Genomic DNA, 23,904 nt, shown 5'->3' with positions numbered 1-23,904 from the left:
TAATCATTAGGGGAAACTGTCACCATCTCGGACATCATCACATTCACATACAAAAACCACAAGCCAACAATCTCTATGAGTGTGTTGAATAAATAATGCACTATTGTAGGGCTGTTAAGACGCAAGCTCATAAATTGGAACCAGTATCATTATCCTAGAGTGGGCTATTGTGGAGGGTAATTATCATATTTTTAGCAAACCAAAATAAAAAATGTACTACTGCAGCCACTAACCATCTCTTTAGCCAACACTGAACACACTTCTTGAAGAGCATAGTGCGGTTAGTAGCAGAGCTGCCTGGCTGTTTCCATTCTGTGCTTCTGTTCTCATTGATTTTTCACACAACTGTCAGTGTGTCAGGAAACTCTCTGCTCTGTCAAGACTAGCAGAAAATCTGACTTTGAAATGCACACTCTTTCATAACGCTGTGATTTCTTCCAGTTCCCTTTGCTGATTAACAAAAAGTGGTTTTCTTGTTATGGAAAAAACACATGATATCTAATCATCAAAGCATGTTTTAGTACAATAGATTGTTCCCAGTCCTTGTCAGAATGATTTGCGTGACTTTGAATGTGTCCATGGGAACAAAGGCTGTCAATGTAAATCAATGCAAATCATAATTTTGAATAATTTTTGAGTGGCTTTATTGGTGGAGCGTGCAATGGTGTATTCTTTGCACATGTTGGCACATCATAAAGCTACGATTATTATTATGAAAATGTGCATCCATAACACCAAACAGTTCACTTGAGTAAATCTGGGCACTCCACTCTTTTGAGACTAATGAGATTTGACGATTATGCCATTAAGTACTTGCTTCATTTGTAAAATAAAGCAGTAGTGTGCACAAAAGTGTTACTCCAACTAATTTAGTATGCTTGCCTCATAGCAACAAGGTTCCCGGTTCTGTACCTATTCTACTCCTGTCTGTTTCTTGCAGTAGGCTCCTATCTCCCCAATGCAAAACTTGTGCATGCAGCTCAGTGTGCTCTTCCTGATGTTGGTTTTGCATTTAATTACTTGCAGAGTTTATATGTAGTACACATTTTACTACAGTGAATGATAAATTGTGACCCTATAAAAGAGGTTATGCAGATGACAACCTTTGGATCTTTATTAGTGAGTGGCAAAGGTACATGGGGGTCAGTGAGTAATGCTAAATATTTTAACAAAAAACAATAAAACGACAGTAAGAAATCAGTTAACATCTAGCTAAACAACTCCAGACAACACGCACATTTATCAAGAGAGGCAGAGATTTGGAAGGTTTCTGGGAAAGGCCAGAGCTCCCCCTGAGTTTTATTACACAGGCTTGTTTCTGTTTTCAAAGCAGTGGGTTATCTGTAGTTCACAGGAATAAAATATGCACTTAATATATTGATTCAACTGTTGTAATACTTTTGATGCACAATATTTAATAATGAAAGTAAAGATTATGGGAGGTTTAAATAGTCAATCTGAATGCATTTAGTTGAGATCATTGTTGAGATTCATGTTCATCCACTTGAGGTCACTCTAAACTGCATTTGTTTAGAATGAACCTTAAATAAATTGGTAATGTTTAATCACTCGGTCTTATTATTCATATCTTTATCTTTATTCATGTTTTTACGTTTATGTATTTTCAATTGTATTCATTTATTTATCACCAAAAGTAGATTATCTTTTGCTGAGGAAGTGAATGACGACATGATTCTTAACTTAACTGTAAAGACTTTTCTGTTCCGGGCTTCCAGTCACTGACACGTATGGCTTTCGGTAATCACGCCTGGGACTCCCTACATGTTCAGCATTTTGTTACGGGATGGGATGAGTGTTCCATGTCCCAAAGCCTTAAACTTAACCAAATCTTACAAAAAACATCTCTATTAATATTATGCAGCAAAAGTATCAGTTGAATTAACATATTATGTATTTATCTCTTGTGAACCTACTATGGATAACCCACTGCCTTCAAAAACTGGAAATATAGTTGTGGGATAACCCTTGACAACAAGGGGAGCTCCTAGACTGGCTTTTCCCAAAAAAGACCCACCAACAGACCACTGCCCAACCAAAGGAGTCACCAACAGACCACTGCCCAACAAGAAGAGTCACCAACAGACCACTGACCAACGAGAAGAGTCACCAACAGACCACTGACCAATGAGAAGAGTCACCAACAGACCACTGCCCAACGAGAAGAGTCACCAACAGACCACTGACCAACCAAAGGAGTCACCAACAGACCACTGACCAACGAGAAGAGTCACCAACAGACCACTGCCCAACCAAAGGAGTCACCAACAGACCACTGACCAACGAGAAGAGTCACCAACAGACCACTGCCCAACCAAAGGAGTCACCAACAGACCACTGCCCAACCAAAGGAGTCACCAACAGACCACTGACCAACGAGAAGAGTCACCAACAGACCACTGACCAACAAGAAGAGTCACCAACAGACCACTATCCGACCAAAGGAGTCACCAACAGGCCACTGACCAACAAGAAGAGTCACCAACAGACCACTATCCGACCAAAGGAGTCACCAACAGGCCACTGACCAACAAGAAGAGTCACCAACAGACCACTGACCAACCAGAGAACCCAGAGAACCCACCAATGGACCACTGCCCAACTAGAGCACCCACAAACAGACCACTGCCTGACCAGAGCACCCACCAACAGACCACCAGCTTGTCCCTGCAGCATTTATCACTGATACAGACTTTGGGATCAAACTGAACCTTTCTCTCCTTAAAAAAATAGCTCCATGGACAAAAAAAAAATGGACAAAAAAGCAAAGAAACACATTTTGTCAGTTAAGCTGCTCATAGTTCCGCCTCAGTGCCACTTAGTCAGAATGTTGAGGATCATTTTTCAAATAAAATTATGTCAGTGCATAACCTCTGTGAATTCCTAGAATCACTCCGAAATCAATTGTTGTAGCGAATCCACCACCTGCTTGTCTCCTTGGTGACGTTATTGCTTTGCCTGGAATGTTCCACAGTATCTATCTCCATGGAAACTTGCAGAGAGTCGACTCCGATCATGATAAGAATGCATGTTTTTCAGGACATTTTTTAAAACATGGAAATATCCGTAACTGAAAATCTGCAAAATAGAAAACATTCAAAGCTATAACAGGTGGCAGGTGGCAGACTCTCCATCAGAAAAGTTACATATTGCACCTTTAGCTATCCATTATAAGCCTTAAGGTTCTCGCTTTGATGGCGTTCACCTATTTATTGTGGCTATTTTGATCTGTTGTGCGAATCTTTCTGTCTAATACCATAACACCCTCAAAATAACAATAGACTTTGCGTAATAGTGTCTTTACAAAATGCTAAAACCTAGTGTACACATCAGGTCATTGTGCCCGTGAGACCGTGGGGCAGAGGGACACATCACAATGTAATCCTTTGTGTGTCTATGAGGTGTGCGAGAGTCTAACCGTGGGAATGACGAGACCCAGCCAAAGCGGAGGTGTTACCTACTCCTCGCCCACGATTCCCCGAACAGATCTGCATGTGTAAATTAGGGCTGAAACTATGAAAGGGGAGAATTGCAGACATTTTTAAAGGCTCAAATCGAAAGTTTCAAAATGTTAGATTTTCAAAACTAGTCTTAACCATTTTATTGAGTCATAAGGATGAGAGTTTCATAATGTGTTCTCATAAGCGCAGATTGTGAGTTCACCAAAGTGTATCTAAACATAGTCAAAAGCGCATGGGCAACGTGTCGAAAAGTATTTATTTCACTACGTAGTTTATGGTTATTTTAGACCTGGTTTAGCCTCAATGTAGACTTTATAAAGTGGGTTCTAGGTTTGATCCTTGGGGCTTTCTATGTGGACCTTGCATGTTCTCCTCATGTCTCATTGGGTTTCTTCCAGGCGCTCTGGTTTCCCCCATCATTCCCCAGCAGCAAAATCACAGAGATGGCTCCCCAAGCACGACTTGCCTGACCAGACAGTCCCTTTTACATGATGTTGGAGCATGGAAAAACCTCTGTTTTTACTCGGGACGGTCCAACCACAGATGCTAATTTACATCACGCGTCCCTCAAATGTGGCAGATCTCCTCTCAAAAATTCTCATATCATTCAGAACAGCTATAAAACTTTTTGATAAATGAGAGTTTGACGTTTCAATTCTTTTTTCTGTAGAACTCCATGGTGTTTCTTAGTCCTCTGTGTTTTAAGTTTAAATTTAAGACAATAAAATGCACCTTAATCTCCAGGTTTGGGTTTAAATCTGGTGTTACTCAGAAAGCCAAACAGCTTATCTTAAATGGTACTTGGTGTGAAAAAAACGAGAACAATGTCAAGACGTTGAGTTAGAATCTGTCCATTGTAACAAAGGTCTCAAAGAGCCGTCATGTGGGCTCAAGTTTGAGTTACTGGTGTGTTTCCTCTCATAGAATTGCCAAGTCCATTCAAATACTGCAGCTAAACTTGTTAATGGGTTAATTCAAGATCATCAATGGGCTAAAAAAAAAGTACATAATAGTAATAAATATGACACAAATGTACATGATCTCAGTTAACGTGAGACACCTTTTCAGGAGAACCTCAGACCTGCTCCCACATCACAAACCACAAACTAGTTTTAGGGTGCGTTCAGTCTTGATCAAATATTTAAACTGGTTCTAAACTCAGGACTAACCTGAACTAGACAAGGACTACCCCAGGGCAATACTTATGACACACATCCACATTTTTATTAACAATTATCTTTCTCCCAATGAGTCACTTTGGAAACCGACCCTAGTTAATTAATTCCTTTGGTCTTGAACTCACCTAGTAACATACCGGGGATTTTGTCAATACCGTATTGGTCACACAGTCACACACGCTGCATTCCTTTCATTATGCATTGCCCATGGTGTCCCTGAGTAATTTAAGCCTGACTCACTAAACCCTATTATTTAACCCAGGATATGTGCATAAATACCTAAAGAAGAAACTACGTTGAGAATGAGAGAGAGGAGTGGGCGTAAATGCTGTGTCACTACCAGAAACATACAGCGTGCTTCATCATTGTTCAGATATAAACACTAGTTTCCTAGTCGAATGGGACAAGAGGTCATGAGTGATGGGCAGAAGCATAAACACATTTTTGGAATTGCCAGAACAGACAGGACGTGTGTTATCTAAGCTAAACCATGATAAGGCCATAGATGGTATCTCTCAGTCTATCTGTCTCAGGAAATGAATTTACATATTCCTTAAGAGAATCACAGCTTCAGAGATACTTTTGCTCAATGAAAATCAATGCTATATCAAGTTTTAAGAGCTATTCATTTTGTTAATGTGGTTTTCCTTAATCACAGCTCAGACTTGTGTTTAGATTGATTCATTCATATTTGAGTAATCCTGGACTGTCCTGCACTTAAGGCTCAGTTATTTACTGTTTTCATTTACTCCCTGTACCACTAATTATTTCACAAAAGGATCATTACAACTTCCTTCAGAGATAAGGCCTGTAAAAGTGAATTTATTGGTGTAGTCATAGCCATCATTAAGTACCCCATTGTGCAAATACAAGGATCTCTATCACTTTCAGAATGACTGATGACTGATGTCTGACCTCAGAAGCTACGTAGATCAGGGCCCGGCCAGTACTTGGATAACAGACTGCTGGGGATATTGGCGGCTGTGGTTACTGTAGTACTACCACTATTAGGTGTGAAATGAATGGATGATGTAAAACGCTCAGGGGCAGGGACAGACATTTTTGGTCAGAGGAGCTAAGGTCGTGGAAAGGTCTTCAATGGGGGTGCACACTTAACATGTTAATTTAGACCCTTTTAACAATGAAGTGCACCCCCAACCCCCACCATTTTCAATGTAGTTAGCCCCTGTAGTGATTTGTAGTAGGTGGAAGGTGGAAAAGCGCTATAGAAAAATGTGACAATTTATAAAGGCTAATATAGAATTATTTTTATTAGTGTGTCATTTTTAACAACTTTTTTAGTCAAGATTGTGCTATGAAAGTGGGACGAAAATCTTTGGGGGAGCTATGGAGGTGCATTGACCATTCCCTTTTATGGGATCCAAAAGATTCGGATCCCATAAAAGATCTGAAAGTCTCTTCACTAATAGAAACATTTACTCTGCAGGTCTTCACACAGGCTCTCCACAGCATAGTCACACAGGATTTGGTGAATAGTTGAGGTTATGCAAAAATTATTACTTTCTCTGTTATCTAGAGATGTATTTAGATGTATTTTTAGATGTATTTAGTTTCATTAACAACATTTTAAACCTGTATTTATTTATATAGACCTCTAAAGCACTGATCATCTTCTTCTTCCTGTCTGCCCACATTAAATTACCAAAAAAATACATGTTTCATTTTGTAGTGAAATTACTTAAATCAGTTTTGTTATTTTTATTTTTGTGTGTTTGATTATAATGTTTTTTTTTCCTGTGTTTCTACTTGGTGCAATGTTGTGCCCAGGATATTTTTATTGCTTGTTTGCACATGCACTACTGTTTTAGATGTTACCAAGATTAGAATAACATGCATTACATAGCCCTTCAGCTATTGCCTCTGGGGCTGCAACGGTTTCTCTATGGTACCATGACTCTGCATTGACAAGATTATTATTCGTACATGCAGTAGATGAAATATGTTTTGTTTATATATGAATGCTACATATCTCCTATGTAACTCTAGCTGCAGATTAATGCTTGCAATAGTCAGGGGACCCCTTAATATTAGTGTTAACATTACCAAGTTACTCCCACAGTGACTCAGTTAGGTGGAACTGTAACAACATGAAGTGCACAGAGCGGCCCTGGTACAGTACAAGTCGTCTTAGCAACAGTCAGGAAACACATTGCAAGTGGTGACATGAGTAAAGCGAAATGGAAGTCCCAGTATGTCTTATAGTGGGTCAAAACATTCTGATAAAATGCTTATCTACTTGTTTGCAATGCTGGCAACTCAAGATAAACCTTGAGAATACAATGTCCTTGTTAAAACTATGCAAATAATTTTCAATGTGCAGGAAGGAGAACACGACTGAATGACGACAATGACGCACAGACGCACAGACGCAGATACCGCTCCCAGTGACATCACAAGCTGCTCTGCGTATGTTTGAGGTAACAGTATCGCCCCATAGAGGTGTGAATGCTGCACTGCCTTGGATACTGTTGCCCTACAATGTAAACAAACAAGGTAAACCTGGGAATTTTCTTTCAGAATGTCAAGAAAGTACAGGACAGGTGAACTGTGACACACAAACTGGAGGAAGGAATACCCTTTGGAATTCTCAGTATATCTCAGCACAAAAAAAGCTAAATTTGTAGGAAATAAAGGGCAATGTGCAAAATTCTAAATATGTTCTAATTTCCAGAGTGCTTTCTACAAAATTCTGGACATGTTGCCTAGAATTTTGATTGCGCAAACACCAATTCTGGGCAATCATCTAAGAGGTAGCTGGGGACACACAGCGTTGGTGTCATCAGGGAGTCTCCAGGAGGAAATTTGTTCTGTCTGAGACTATGACCCATACTAATTACAGTACTAAACTAAACTAACTAACTAGAATACAACACAAATGAATAAAATACAGTTCTAGTAAAGAAGCATGCTGGTAATGCAGAGATACCAAAATGAGTTCATTAAACAGACAAAGTTAACTAGGCCAGGCATTCCCAACCTGGGGGTCCGGACTCAAATTGGGGTCCTCAAAGATTCTCAGGGGGTCCCGGGGGTTTTAAAATATAGATATAGAATATATATATGTGTGTGTAAAAAAAAAAAAAATCAGATGCTCCTCATTTGTCTATTACAGATAATGCATTGCTGCACATCTACCAGCAGAAAGTGGATATACATGCAGTTATAAAATAGATGCAAACTTGCTTCCCGGGAATAGTGCTATTATGCAAAATTGCTTGCACAAGTCATAACAAAGGGTGTTTTACATGTTACAAGGATAAGTGTTTATGGCACTGTTACTAGGTACAACCACAGGTATGTCAAACAGGTTTATATCACAAGTGCCAAGCAATCATGATATTGCAATTCACACATAGTATACAAGCCACTGAACAAACTTAGCTAAACTGGTCCATCATATGAGGGACAGCTTGGCCAAAATATAAAAATAAAGTTTTAAATGTGACTCTGGTTAGGTTCTTGAATGAAATAATTTCCCCCAGCAGAAGGGAATTCTAGGGCAACCTGTCAGGGGCTGTCTGTCTCTTTCATTCATGCTCTTGCAGCCCATTCATTAGAATAAACAGTGATTTGTATTGCAGCCTACATAACAGGTGAAGAGAGGAGTCTAATAGGAAACTACAAGCTCTTATTCTGAGTATATTTTGGGGATTTTTTCTCACAAAAGCACGGCATTAATTCCCCTCAATGGAAATCCCCAGGACCTAAACCCCGCCCCCCGCTGCACTGCTTTAACCCAGCGCACCTCCCTCCTCTGCTCATTCTGCCTTGAACTCTGGACAGACACGGAGCTTTTTCTACAGATACACGACAGTCAACATGGACGTGCACCGAGCATCACACCACTCTCAAATGGAATATAATTTGAACATGGAGGGCAAGCAGGCTGGGAAAATGCTGCCCTGCCAGGAGGACCGCCTGGACAGCGGCGTTGATTCTCTGAAAGAGGAAGACATAGTTAAAGACTTTGAGGACATGAAGATGACAGAGAATCGGGAGTTTACGCAGGAATACGAGCCCTGGAGAGATGTAATGACGGACGATGGTGACACGTAAGTGCATTATTCTCAATAAGTTTCTTAAATGGACTTGAACTTTGCTGCTTTTGGTTTTTACGCATCGCAACTTCACGCATAGAAGTCCCAGTGCAAAAGTAAACAAACCTGCAAATGCGCTCACATGATTGAACAAAAGTTATCAATAAAGGAGAAATTCCAAGTATGTGTGTGCAGAGCAGTGCTTATTCAAGCTTGCTTGTGTATTTTGGCTGAGAGAGTAGTTGGGGCGGGACTAAAGTCGCTGTGCGCGTTTAGGAAAGTCCCTGGCGCTCTGCCAGTAACTGATAAAGCATCAGATGTGTCAAGCCACAACTGGTGGAAATAACCCGACAAAACTCCAGTCTTGCGAAACGCAGTGCTGCGCTGGCTTTGTTCTTTCTTATATAGCTGGAACCACTTCCTCTGTGGGTAGTGGGTAGTTTTTTTTTCTTTTCAAGTACTATTTTAACTCACCTCTTTCTCTCCTCTACCACCAACAGGCTTCTACATTTGGCCATCATCCATGAAGCAGTTGACCATGTCCGGGAGATGATCAAACTGTCCCACAATCACCCCTTCCTCAATGCACAGAACCACCAGGGACAGGTAAACAACTCAACAAAAAAGATTTAAAAAGTCTTTCATTCCAAATTTATAAACAAATCTAACCCTCTGCTTCCCTCTTTACCCAGACTGCACTGCATTTGGCGGTGATCACAGACCAGCCGCAGCTTGTGGAGAGGCTATTGAAGGCTGGAGCGGACCCAAGGTTAGCCGACAACAGCGGCAACACGGCCCTCCACATCGCCTGCAAGAAAGGCTCCCTGGCCAGCTTCAGCGTCATCACACAGAACAGCCCCAGCCACCTCACGGCGCTCATGTCCTTCCCCAACTACAGCGGTAAGCATTGACATAAATACTAGCCTATACTGCATGCAAAACCAACAATGCACTTTGAATATGGACTTAAGTCTCCTTTTTTTCCCCTCCATAGGACACAACTGCCTTCACCTTGCATCTATAAACGGCTACATTTCACTTGTGGAGAACCTTGTGAAAATGGGCGCAGATATCAATGCACAGGTAAATTGACATTACGTTCACAAACAGCCAACACAAAGCAGTTTCTTCTTCATCATCAATCTAATATTTTGGATTCTGTCGTGTTTATAGGAGCAGTGCAGTGGAAGAACAGCACTCCACTTGGCGGTCGACTTCCAGAACTTGGCATTGGTTCGTTGCTTGGTGGACCTGGGCGCAGACGTCAACAGCCTAAACTATGGAGGGTTCACGCCGTACCACCTAACATACGGTCGCCAAAACGAAGAAATCCGGGAACAGTTGTACCACAAGACGGCGCAAGAGCTGAGGCCGCTGCCCGTAAGCGAGTCGGACGAAAGCGAAATGGAGGATTTGGACTTGTCGGATGATGAGGTCAGTATTAGAAAATATATATGTTATCCAAATTACTACCCAGTTGGCTAGAAGTACTTGGTTGAAAATGCATTGGTTGTAACCGTTTGCATGTGCTTTTTTTTTAACAGTTGTACGATGACATAAAGTTTGGCCAATAAAGACGACAACGACAACAACAACAAAAAAAATGGTGATACATGTGAAGCTGCTATAACGGGGGCTGTCCATTCAAGGCCGACAAAATGGCCACCAGGAGGTCCACAGGTGCTGGCCAGACCGAACCATGAAGATGTGAAGGCGACACCGAGCTGGTCCGAATGCAAGAGTTGAGATTGAATTGCAAACGAAGCAAGATCATGAACTCTGATAGTCCCTTATGTAAAATGTATAAACTATATATTCTGTATATAAGAGCTGTTATATAATGTAAATACAGAGATACTATTTTTGTACTTGTGAATATCTAGTGTGAATTTAAACACTATTATGAGAGAATAAAAGAAAAAAAGCCTTGATATGAAAATTTGGTCTCTGGTCTCATGATCTTGAACAAGTGATGACTTAACAGTAAAAAGTACAGTTCACTTATAGCTTGCAAAAACGGTGACAAACCCTGTAGTCATCACAAAATTCACAAAAATTATCACTCTGTACCAGCTTGGGATTTCCTATTGTCAGGGCGAGGTCAGTGGGTATGTGAGTCACACCGTTGAAAGTCCCCGTGCGCTACAAGAGGAACAAAATGTACTGAAAATTCCATGCAAGTTACATTGACACTTGGAAATTGTGTTTTATACCATTATGGGAATTCTGAAAGGTTACACAAACATGAGTGCAAAGTCACGGTACCCAGGAAATTGCCAGAGTATGGGAAGTTTTCTTGTCACATGAGAGTGAAAGGGATGCGTTAGTGTTTTGTGAATGTGAGAGATAATGTGTCATGCAGTGCATAGTTGACAAAACTATATTTTGGAGGAGACTGAAAGGTTGTGTAGATTTGAGTGGGTGTTAAAATTCATCAAATGTTCATGATTATAAAAAAACACAATATGAATAATACATTCAGTTGTCACAAATGCTATCTGCTCTGTCAGTTTTACCATGCATTGTTAAGTGGTGTGTTGCTTTGTTGCCAGATTGTAGGTGTTGGAGTTAATGTTAATAAATATTATATAATATTTGGTGAAAATTCGATGGAGACAACACAAACATCACATGAAAAACTGGGACTATACTAGGACAAAACCTGGATTAGAACAGGGTTAAAACAGGACTAGACCAGAACCAAACTGGGTCTACATCAGACTTAAACTGCTCAAATCAGGACCAAGCTCGTACAAGTGTGTCTACAAGTATGATTTATCACAGTAGAGCTCAAATTTACAAACCAGTATTATAGTGGGCATTGGACACTAGATTCCCTTGTTAATTTTGTCACTTTTGTAATTAAAAACATTTTTTTTTAAGTTTTGGTACAAAGTGGCACAAATGTACAGTCAATGGGCTTTAAAAACGCTGACATTTTTAAACAACTGTCGATCATTTCTGTTTAATCATTAACAGTAATAATCCCAGGGGAATTTGAAGAAGTGACCTGCACTTTAGTCAGCTGTGATTGTTAAACAGGTGATGCAGGTAATTTCCAGAGTGCAAAATGCTTGGTCAGCTTAAAATGAAATGGGAAGGAAACTGGACAATAGATGGTTTGAGTAACAGGAACGTAGATGGTGACAAATTTGGAGCACAGATGAGATTTATATTGTCAGTATTATAACATGCGGAACTCTTTGTATAACTTAAGAAAATTATAGTTGTCATTTCCAGGCTGGAATTCACCCCAAATGTAAAAATAGAACAGCCCATGTGATTTATGAATACATCGGAAATAACACTATAATTGCATAGCACGTTAATTAACAATACTATTCTTAGCATTGTTAATCATCATTACATCTATAAATATCTCTGGTTTATGAAGTAAGTGTAGCAAGCATGTTTTTTCTTTATTTTTCCCTCTGCAACCATGAGAAAGTAAATGAATGCAATTACTATTCACCTAAATTTGACATATTGGCAGAAATTAGATTCGATGAAAACCAGGTCAACCCAGGCGAGTAAAAAGCACCAGTCTGTCACACCGCAGGTATGTAAAGTGTGCATGAAGCCACAACAGGAAGTCTACAACGCTGCAGCGCTCCTGTTCCCATAGCCCCACTGCCTCTAAATCTGAATAATGAAACCAATACCAATGTGACAACAATGACCACTGTTTCATGATAACACAATTAAAAATATTAAGCTGACCGCAAGCTGTATTTTACTCCAAAACATTTTTTTATTTTTTTGAATGAAACAGTGGGGTAAATGTACAGCAAAACAAACATAACGCAGGTCTCCACCTCTGGATGTCCCATCATGCTCTAGTTTTAGTCCAACGTTCTGTTGCTTAGTCCCGCTCTGCCAGCGACATGAGGTGGGTGTCCACTTCAGCCTCTGCCAGAATCCTGCAGAAAAGTGGCAGCAACAAAGTGATTTAAAAAAAACAGTGTATTTGGTGATGGTAGAGATAAGTTCTGTGATGAGCTCATTATGTGTCAATCAGCAAAGCAGCAGCTTGGGGTCATGTGAAGGATTATGCATAAAGTGTCAATCTGGTGTGTGCATAGTAAAAGCCAAAAGTAAAATCTGTCAACTGGACAAAAAGTTGTAGGAGTGAAGACGTTTCGCTGCTCATCCAAGCTTCTTCAGCTCTGGTCAGATTACTGGTGGACACTGCCTTGTACCAGCAATCTGACCAGAATTGAAGAAGCGGCTTGGATGAGCAGAGAAAAGTCTTCACTCCTTTGTCCAGTTGACAGATTTTACTTTTGGCTTTTACTATGTATCAGACATGGATGACTAACGGATTACACAGACTGGTGTGTGCAGTAACACTGGTTCTCAAACTGTGGTTGAGGTTCCACTAACGGTTACACAAACATACGATTGTACTGCTTTAAAAGACGACATATTGTGCTTGTGTCTGCTATATAGTCATAATCTATGACATCTGGGGATCATGATATTACAACCTATGACACCTGTGTATGATGTTATAACTTGTACATTTTAAAACGTAATATTCATCTAATACTCCTTGATGAAAGAAACAAGTCCTCTGATTTCAGTGTTAGAAAATTGTGCCCAATGGGAGCTGACGTTGCCGTAAACGTCATCACAACAAAGAGACATGGAGCTGTCGGTCCCTCCTGTGGATAGCTGCAGATTACATTATAACGAGTAGCAGATTTTTTTCATTTGTACCAAAATGACTATATGATGCTGCCGAATCCTACACGTATGATCACTTAAGAAAATCGAATTGGACAATGACGTAAGTAGAGAGCAGTGGGCATATGCTGCAGGTGGTGAAAATGGAGGCTGACTGGCAATGTTGTGCCTTGAACATAAGAGATTAAAGATTGCTAAAACATGAACCGAAACACTCCAAATACAACTTTGAAAGGGTACATGAGAAGGGGAAACAACTACAACATGGTTAAAAGCACTGAAAAGTTGATTTTGAAAAATAGGCCTGCTTTAATTTATTGAGGTTGGAACATATTGTTATGTATAGTTTTGGTCAGCATTGTGAGGATTGTAAGTAATTGTAAATTATATCCATGGCTAACTACTTCCAGGCCATGCATTACTTTGGCAAAGATTTCAAAGGGGATAATAAGAACACACCACACCCATTTTAAAGTGATTGCACAAGCTCCCTATTGAATTTTTTTTGAAAAATATCTTAACTTTTGCTTTTAAACACCTCCATGGCCTTGGTCCACATCTGTCGAACCTGCTTCGAGCGAACAAAGTCCAAAACTGGACAGCTCAGACAGTCTTAGCCACAAACTGTTATTAAACTCTTTAAAGTAATCTTTTGAACTTTTAATTGAAATATTTACTTTATCTTCTACAGTGTGCTTTATAATGTATTTGGGAGATTTGTATCTACTCACTCATTGCTGTGTAATACACTCTAGTGATATTGCACTATAAAAACAGCTCAGTAGACCAGAACTGAATTGGATTTGAAGAGGAACAAATGTAAATTGAACAAATTTACCTGAATTTTGGATCCTGTGTAGTGACAACTCCCACCTCCAGCTCAGAGGGCTTGAAGTCAATAGAAAGAACAGTCGACAGGCAAGAAATGGCCGTCTGAAAAGAAGTGCAAATGATGTTACATCTCCTGTGCGTTTTAGTCTAATTTCTGCAGAGACTCAGTACTGAAGTTGGACTCAGAATCATACCTCCACAGTTTGTTCAAAGGTCCAGTCCAGCTTCTTTTTGACCTTCTTTTCCAGGAAACTCGTGGCTTCCGTCTGCTTCACTCCAGCCGCCGTGGCTTTGAAGCCGCAGTAGTATCCTGCTGGGTCACACTTGTACACCTGCGGGCCGAACTCCTCGTCTATGCCGATGACAATCATACCTGCATGAACAAAGCAGAGAAGACTGTGGATTAAACTCACTATACTGCTTAATATTTTGCTACAAATGTAATAACCAAAATGTGCAAGGATAACAGTCACTGTACAAGTAGCTTCTTTGAATTTAATCTTGAATTTGGATTTTGTGACGTTTATACTTTATCCATACAAAACAAGAAGGATGTTAACAAAAACCCAAATACTTAATGTTCAAAAAGGGTCAAAAAGAAGTGCATAACAGTATACGTACAGCAGCCCAGTGGCCTCATCTCAGCGTTCTGCGTGTAAACTTGGGAGATGTCAGCGATTCTCTTGCACAGCATGTCCACAGGGATCTCATAGCCGTACTTGTACTGCCAATTAGCTGCTTCATACCGAGCTCGCTGCACTTGGGAGCGACTGTCGGCTGAAGGAAAACATAACAGACAACACACTGCTTTTAGAAACTGTGCATTGTTAAATGTAGGATACAACACAACTCATAAAAATGTATTCCCGACCAGTGTCTTGCCAAAATATCAAACATACATGCATACCAATGCATTACAAACACATGCATTAGAATTTTACTAATCACTTTATTCTGTATAGAAATCAATATTTACCTGTCATTCCAGACATTACACATCCAATGTTATCTGTTATTCTGAAAAGGTGAGTGACTGTGGAAGCATCCAAAAGCTTGTCCTGTAAACAGAATGCAAGTGGTTTGAAAAAAGAAGGCTTCTTAAGTTTTTCACTTGCTGTTATAAAACCTTAAGAAAAACATAGACTGTTGTCTTTAGTCACACCCCAAGACACCAAATGAAGTTAATACATTTATATACATTTTGAAGAAAAGCAGCGGGTGCTTATTGTTTACATAATTTTCATGGCAGCCTAAACAGACAAGTCTAAGCCCTGTGATGTAAAACATGAATAAAAGCTCCACTGTACTCACCGGTACTTTTTTCTGTGTAACAACGACTGCACAGTCCTTCCCCCGGACCGCTACTGACGTGAGTCCTCCCTGGTTTATGGCCTTGAAAGCATATTCTGCAAAGGAATGGAGAGGAAATAGGATTTACTTATTTCGAACACTGCTATGACAAGCAAAACAGTGAAGCGCCAGTAATAATAATGATAACGTGAATGCGTTTTACTTCCACCTCTTATGAATATTTGATGAAGAATGGATACGCTAAACATGAAGCACTGTTTTTTAAATTCAGTCATTCACATTAGATCAGATATTTCAGAGAATTGTGTATTTTATTTCATTTTTTTACTTTAATATATATATTTTTAATTTTCAATGCAATTTTGTTTTTGAGAAGACCAAAAATTATGTTGAAATACATTTTAACACCCTGATAAGTGCTTTTTGTTGACTCTGGATTATAATTTATAGACAACTAATATAAATTCAATAGGGTTCATAGATATACCCTCTTTTCCCCTAATGTCAGATACCGTTATATAAAAAGAAAATACCATAGCATAAAAATGGCATTGTACGGGGTAATATATACAATTAAATTCTACATGAATCGTATTTCATTGCACAGAAAACTTTCACAGAATACACCTTGCAGTTGTTACACTTGACAGTTTGTGCAATGAATCAGCTTGGTTGTCATGCTAACAATGCTAATAAGCTAACAGCTAGCCACCAGCATAACAATCTGGTGTTGAACAATTATTTGAGCTACATTTAGCGATTAAAAATCCATACGAAATAAACACGACTTTTATTCTTTTTTCCACTTTTACTTTCGCTTCTGATGGGTATTATTTATCTCTCCGCTAGAAGCCAGGCTAAGCCAACCATGACAGAGCATTTAGCTCGTTAGCAAAACTGAGCGAGCCGGCTTTTGTCTGATCAAACGTCAATACTAACCAACTTGATAGAGTCTTCCTTCAGGAGAAAAGATGGTAATGTGTCGATCAAACCCTGCGCTCGAGCCTCTGGACATTTTAAAAAGTTAAGTCTGCCAAAAGTTCGCCCAAAAGGATTTGCAGCAGATAAATTTACTTCATGGACAATATTTCCACCCGGAAGCTAATCTGACAACACTGAACTACTTCCGGTGCGAAAGGTACGTTCCTATAGTGATGTGTTACCTTTCACTGATCATTTTTACTCAAGTTTTCAGCAGAATATTTTTCATTTTTTCTTTCATTCACACATCAAACAACGTATAATATAACATTGCCTATTGTATTTTTAATCGTAAGCATCAAAGTAAAGAGATGACATTTGAACAATGCAAAAAGTCTGGAAGCCTTATGTACCATTATAGGTCGACTGTAAGCTCTATGTTTGTAGCCTAATAGCACAACATACATACATTTATCCACCAGATGGACTTTTTCTTTTATCTAACATACTATTTTCTTAGTTAAACTTGACACAGGCTTTTAGTTCCCTTTTCCCTGTTCCAGATTAAAACAGTAAATGTGTCATGTGGGTTTTCCCTGTGCAGGTAAATGATCGTGTGCTATTTCCTCATATAATGTCGATAATGACTCATCTAGACTCGTGCCTGTGCTATCACCAGTGCAATTAAAATTTGGCCACTGTACAACAAGGAAGTCTCTGCCTATATCGGTTATGTGCTTCAGAATAGACAGGAATAAAAAGTCCCAACCAAATTATAGGCAAATGAAAGGTAATTATGCAGAAGACTGACAGTAAATCACATGAAGTAAAAAACAAAAACAAAACTGTTATGCACTTTTGTATGTGCAGTAGTCCACATAGGTTTTCAATTTTAATGCAGCTAGAGAGTCACATATTTATTCAGAAACAGTAAAGTACTTTTGCAACCTGTACTGAGACACCACACTTGTGCAATGGGAATGAAGTTGTTGTGGATTTATATATTTTGTTACAGAATTTGCTAAGAAGAAGCTGGAGTCTAGCATACAGAGGACAGGAAAGACTGATGATTGGTGTCACATAAATACTGTAGATGCATTTGTTTACAGACCCTTTGTTTTGTTTTTCGACATATATGTTGTCTCTATACAGGACATAGGAATACTTTATACATTCACACATTACTACACCATGCCTTAACCTGCTGTTAGCTTGCACATAGTAAAAGACATTTAAATGGTTAGTGTCAATAAATGCAGCAGACCCATCGTTAGAAAGCATGCATACCAAGCATATAGTGTAATAGTATCAACAAGAATCTTAGAGTGAATAATTATAACACACCCCACCTGCTGTTGTGAAACTTTACCACAGTTACTAAATCAGTTTTTTTTAAATTGTTCTCAGTTGAGTAATAATTCTCAGTGATCCAGTAAGCACACTTGAACTTTATTTCACATTAAATTGGAAACCACCCACATGAACCCTACGTGAACAGAGGTGATATTCCACTAGTAGTACATATAAGGCACACGCATATGACATGATGGTTCTGACTAAATTACCCAACAGATGATCAGCGCTATCACTTCTAAAGTAGTGTTAGAAAGTACAGTATTGCCCAATTGAAATTCTTTTCTGCAAACATCCATGTTCATTATCTTTCAAATTGGACAAGACGTTTTGGACTTATTTAGGTCAGATTATTTCAATTTACTTCAAGGCATTTTTCGGTGGATTCAATGTGATTTTAATTCTTATGTCACACAACTTTGTTCACCATGAATAAAGAAATAAATATGTGTTGATGAAATAATTTGTTAAAAAAAAATTACCATAACAATAACAACATAAGAAACATATCTCAAACATATAATTACCAAGTACAATACAAAGGCCCTGTATTATGCAAATTTGAATCTTGTGTGCTTTAACCAACATTATAATGTTATTACTTCCTCAAAAACATACCTGTGTTTTGTTTCATTCACGTATGCTTGAGTAACCCTTTATTATTAGCCTGTCTACATCGCCAAAGCTCAAAATGCTCTGTTCCACCTTGTGATGTCATGTAGTGGTAGTTTTCAAGTTATTTGCTACCTTTTAACTTTAGTTCAGTAGAGATTGGCAATTCTAGGAAAATTATCCAAGTCATTGTAGTGAAGGTGTATGGAGTTTAAAAACACAGTGCAGCACTTCATGTTCATATGACATCACAAGGTGGAACAGTCTGTTTTCAGTCTGAGAGAAGAAGTCAGCCTAAATATGCAGGGTTTGTGTGTTAAACATGTGTGAATGAAACAAAACACAACTCCAAGTATGTTGTTATGAGGTAACAGCATTATAAAAGAGATCAGAAAATAGTGTGACGTAGGACCTTTAAAGGTGCACCATGTAATATTTCCGGTGGACAGTCTGTCACTACATTATCACATTAATCCTCTGTATCTAGAAACAAGCAGGTGATGCTACAAGGCCAATTTCCAGATCTGAAGAGAGGCAACCCCACTTACACAATGCTTTTAAGATATTACTTAAGAATGCAAACACTATCAATAAATAAATGCACAATAATTTTACGCCATACTGTGGAACATTACAGGCAAAGCAATAACATCTCCATGGACACAAGCAGATTACAGATCCTCCACCGCCACCAACAACAACACCAGAAAAGTTACTTATATTGCCTTTTTAAACAAACTCTTGCCTTATAAACGAAATAAACCCAAAGTAAATGCATAAAAATGTATAAAGCTAGATCTGACTTAACCCTAGATATTACAGCCCCCCTCCTACACCTCTTTCCTCCCCCTTTCCTGCCTTTCACCACTGCTCCTTTCTTTTTTAGCATAATCCATTCACACACACTCACCGCTAACATGAGGCAAGAAAAGACCCCCACCCGCGCTCAGGTAAACATTTAGCGTGGGAGTCGGCTCACTGTGGGGGGATCTCCACCGTGCACTCAAAAAGCATTTTCACTTTGCAAAGCTAATGTTTTCCAATCAGTGAAGTTTAAAGTGTAGCAATAAAGGAAAGACATTTAAGGGCCTATGACTACAACTTATATGTGACTCATTTTGTTTAGAACATGTTGCTCAAAATGCTAAGTTTTGTTCCGATAACTTGGTGATTATTTTGAGTTTTTTTTTTTTTGTGTGTGGATGTATCATGTTTGCTGAGAAGTGCAGCTGGTTTCTAGGAACTCTTATCTGTGTCAATGATAAAGAAATTGTATTTATAGACGTAATGCTGTCAGATGTTTGAATACAGGTTGTTTTAAAATGCATGATGTTATGGGTGATTGGTGAATGATGCCATATTTATAATCAGTTAAATGAAGTGCAGTCAGGCCTGTGTTAAAACAAAATGTGAATATACTATCCAGGTCCAAGATACTTACTTAATACCATTTTCTTGGTTTAAATAGCACCTTTCAATACACCAAAAGGCCTTTGCATTGCGTTGCTGGAATTAAACGGTGGAAGCAAAACTGTTAATCTGTGCCATCGCCTCCTCCAACGACCACCAACACTCACCCACCACATTCATACATATGCAAAGTGCGTCAAGTGTCTCGTCTAAGGACACAAAACATGTACTTGATCAGAGCTTTTACTGTTTGTGACACCTCTTATCCTCTGGCATTCTCTCATCTGAGTACAGACCGCGCCAGATGGTTTAAACCAGGGGTGTCCAAACTATGGCCCGGGGGCGAAATGCGGCCCTCAGACCAGTTTTTATCGGCCCTCAAGCCTCCTGCTGAACCGGCCCAATTGATCATAAGCAGCACTTTTAACAGCAAATTAAACTATTTCTACCACTATAACCTCAAATATCATGTTGCATTTGTGATACAGACGTAAAATGAATGTGTTTCAAGCCTTATTCATGTACAGTGGCTCCGTCAAAGCTGTGTTTAAAGCACCGCACTGCATTGATCACTGGTCTGTGCTTTGAAATGTGGCCCTCGATGAAAAAAAAAGTTTGGGCACCTCTAGTTTAAACCATTACACGTTACACCATTTATTTTGCCTTCATTACAGTATAGAGTCAATTATAAAAAAAAAAAAAAAAATCAGATAAGAACACGAGAGCAAATGGTTCTGGCCGGTTCCCAATTTTTGTACAGTTACTCCAGATAATATGTTTTACTTGAACTTAAAATAGCCGGACAGACTCGCAGACAGACTAAATGTATAAAAACAAGCATATGGTATTTCATTTTTCCTATGAAATAATGTCACCAATTTTACATAAAGTGCATAAGAGTCTGGTCCGGCTGGTCTGGAAACTCTCTGTAAATGTGTTTATGTAATGCGGTCAGTGCCTATATGGCTTCCACAGAACTGACCCACACCACAGCTCCGGCCCTCAGACCTGGACGTGATTACCGTCAGCTGGAAAAGTGAGCACTCCTCTTTGATTGTACTGTGGTCTATTGACTTTGCAGTTTGCTTTAACCAGAGTGAGAGGGACAGGCCGCTGGTAGCACTCATGAGGACTTTTATGCGTTACACAGATGTCGGTACTGCTTTCTGTCAAGTGAAGACCGAAGAAAATCTGTTTTGGATGTGAGAGAAGGTAGTGTTTAGTTTTACGAGTAGAGCTGGTTTTGGCGTAGGACGTAACTGGTGAAATAATAGGAACATGGTGGGAATCAAGCAGCAATCCAGCATATGTACATTGTGTAAAGATGCACGGTGTAGCTTTTCTTGTGAAGGTCTGCTACTTACTTTTCTCTATCAACACGTTATTACTTTGACCATCGCACCAAGATATGAGTAAGATCTGTGGAGAAGCAACCCCGGTCACAGTAAAAATCTATTATAGTGCACTCTTAAAGCCCCGGTATCTAACTTTTTGCCCAAAACAGTCTAAAATAAAGCATGTTTTTCTCATTATGGATGTATTTGTTGCACTGAAAAACATGTATCCTTGCTGTGAGTGAGCTTGCATCTCCACAAACCTGACTCTTCCTGCTTGTTTCCATGGAAATGTTGTTCCTATGGATGCAATATTCCACAGTATAGCCTAAAATGTATCTATATCCACGGAGAATGTTCTGAAGTATGGTTTTAACTTTCTATCTCCATGGAATCGTACAGGTGGCATGATACCTCCAGAAAGTTACATACTGTACCTTTAAAAAAATATTAAATCATCATGAGTGAATCATTTTATCTGTCCAAAAGTCTAACAAAGTCACCATGATTTCTAAACTATAGAACCTGATTAAGTTGAAGTCAAAGGTCTGGAGTTGTAGGTATAAAGCCTGAAAGTTGGTAATCCAATTCCCACGATAAGGTTCTGATATTGTGTCACTGGGCAAGACACTAAACCCACCCTGGCCTTTTGTTTAATTATTGCGTGTAAAAAGCTGGACAAATGAAATGTAGATCACCTTTATCAGCAAGACGTACTGATGATTGATTAAGGTCCCTATTTTCTCACGAATAAAGTAAAACTAGGAGAAGCGGGACAAACCGAAGTGTTAACCACTGTCTTGAATCAGGTCAGGCGGTGGAACGTTCTGTCTCTGATGTGAACCTCTTCAAATAAAGCCACTTTGACTTTTTTTCTGGTAAAACAGTGACTGTGAATGAAGTGTGAGTAAGTCTGGACTGGAAACACTTTCGAGATTTGAATGAACCAAATCTGAACAGGGCTGTGGTGGCTGTGTCTGTGGGGGTGTGTGTGGTCTAAACTGTGAGATCCTATGTGGCTGTCACAGGGGAGCTACTAATACCAGAGTACAGTAGGCAAAAAATACATAAAAACAGTGTTACCTGGAAATAATATTACTCAAGAAGAAATAAAAAGTAGTGATCCAATAAATTATGTATTAAGTATTGTTTAAACTACCACTCAAGAACAAAAAAACAACAGCCAGGACGCAACATCTGATTTATAATTTAAAGTTAATGTAATTGAAAGTACTGAACATTAAATGAATATGATAAAAAATAAAGTATAATGAACAATTTCTGGTATTTTCAAAGGATAGACCACACAATAAGAGGAAAAAAAGCCTCATTATATCTGAAAGAGCTGTGCAAAAAACCTAATTGTTCAAATAAGTACTATCCACATCTGATAGTAGTCGAGGCAAATGGTAGTAAAGCGTCATTACTAACAGTATGTGCATCCTACTACAGTGTTTACTGGATCACGTAAAAAAAAAAAAAAAAAAAAAAAAAAAAAAAAATGCTTTCAGTTTTTCTCTCCTTTGACTTGAGAACAGGTGTTTCTAGAGCAGTGACATATTTTTGGTTTCATTTGTGGCTTGACATTTTGGGTCATGGTTTATCATTCAGACTATCATCCTCTCAAATATATGAATGAGGCTGATAAGTTCTGTGAGACTGTCAAGGAACACTGAAAAAACAAACAAACAAAAAACAAAAAAACAAAAACATTGTGTCCCTTGGGAAGACACTTCACCCACTTTGCCTGCAGTTTCCATGTTCTCTGGTGTATGAATGAGACCAAATAAACCAATAATATCAATTTCACTGCAGAGTATATCCGGGGTCCCGCTGGAGGAGCTGGAGGACGTGTCTGGGGTGAGGGAAGTGTGGGAGTCTCTGTTTAGACTGCTGCCCCCGCAACCCTGTCCCAGAGAAGCTTAAGAAAATAGATGGATGCAGAGTATATTATATAGTGTTATAGAGTATTATAGATCTTTTTTTTTTTTTTTTAAGTTATAGATCTTTTCTTTTTTTTTTCATTAAAAAGCCTATACTGCACTATTTTGATCTATGTTATAATGTTGCTTTCTGATCACCTTTTTTATTCACATATTATTAACACACAAATCCTGCATATGCAAAAAGAAAATACTCTTTTTCACCTTGTGTCACTTGTCATCATGTGGTAAAACAGGAAGTGCTCTGCTGTGTTTTTAAACTCCATACACCTTCATGATAATAATTTGGATAATTTCAGCTCTGGAATCTGCCAATCTCTACTGAGCTAAAGGTAAAAAGGAGATGTTAACTTGAAAACTACAGCTTTAAGACATAATAAGGTGAAGCGGAGCATTTTGAGCTTTGGAAATGTAGACAGACTAATAATAAAGGATTACTCAAACACGTGCGAATGAAACAAAACACAATTCCAGGTATGTTTTGGTGAGGTAATGACATTATAACATGACTAAAAGCTCACAAGACTTTAAATCCACTGTAATACTTCAACAGTGGAACGTTTTAAAAGCAACATTGCATCATTTTCTCTTTTTAGTCAGCTGAACGTAGCCTAATAATTTGCACATGTGTCAAATAGCACGACTAACCACACATTATTAAAATACAGCATCTAGGTAGATTTTCGATGCCGCACTTGAATAATATTATCAGTTATGCTCCAGAGATTGCATTCTATATAACAGGTTTAAATGCAGTTTATTGTCTTATAACTACAATTCAAAACATC

General features: G+C 38.9%; 2 protein-coding genes across 2 annotated transcripts; one reads left to right on the top strand and one right to left on the bottom strand.

The window, feature by feature from the left end:
- The first annotated feature begins 8,439 nt into the window (after nt 1-8,439).
- Nucleotides 8,440-10,654, top strand: nfkbiaa (nuclear factor of kappa light polypeptide gene enhancer in B-cells inhibitor, alpha a). The gene is made up of 6 exons (XM_033990913.2): nt 8,440-8,730; nt 9,216-9,321; nt 9,408-9,615; nt 9,710-9,798; nt 9,889-10,149; nt 10,260-10,654. Exons 1-6 carry the CDS (start codon nt 8,498-8,500, stop codon nt 10,287-10,289), a joined length of 927 nt encoding a protein of 308 aa, XP_033846804.1. The 5' UTR covers nt 8,440-8,497; the 3' UTR covers nt 10,290-10,654.
- Nucleotides 10,655-12,442: 1,788 nt separating this feature from the next.
- Nucleotides 12,443-16,678, bottom strand: LOC117392928 (proteasome subunit alpha type-6). The gene is made up of 7 exons (XM_033991095.2): nt 16,483-16,678; nt 15,544-15,638; nt 15,209-15,290; nt 14,854-15,009; nt 14,427-14,605; nt 14,240-14,334; nt 12,443-12,635 (listed from the first exon to the last, which is right to left on the bottom strand). Exons 1-7 carry the CDS (start codon nt 16,556-16,558, stop codon nt 12,578-12,580), a joined length of 741 nt encoding a protein of 246 aa, XP_033846986.1. The 5' UTR covers nt 16,559-16,678; the 3' UTR covers nt 12,443-12,577.
- Between the last annotated feature and the right edge of the window lie 7,226 nt (nt 16,679-23,904).

Source organism: Periophthalmus magnuspinnatus, chromosome 24, assembly GCF_009829125.3.
Source record: "Periophthalmus magnuspinnatus isolate fPerMag1 chromosome 24, fPerMag1.2.pri, whole genome shotgun sequence".
Taxonomy (NCBI): domain Eukaryota; kingdom Metazoa; phylum Chordata; class Actinopteri; order Gobiiformes; family Gobiidae; genus Periophthalmus; species Periophthalmus magnuspinnatus.
The sequence above is the reverse complement of the archived record's forward strand: the minus strand, read 5'-3'. Positions and strand labels throughout refer to the sequence as shown.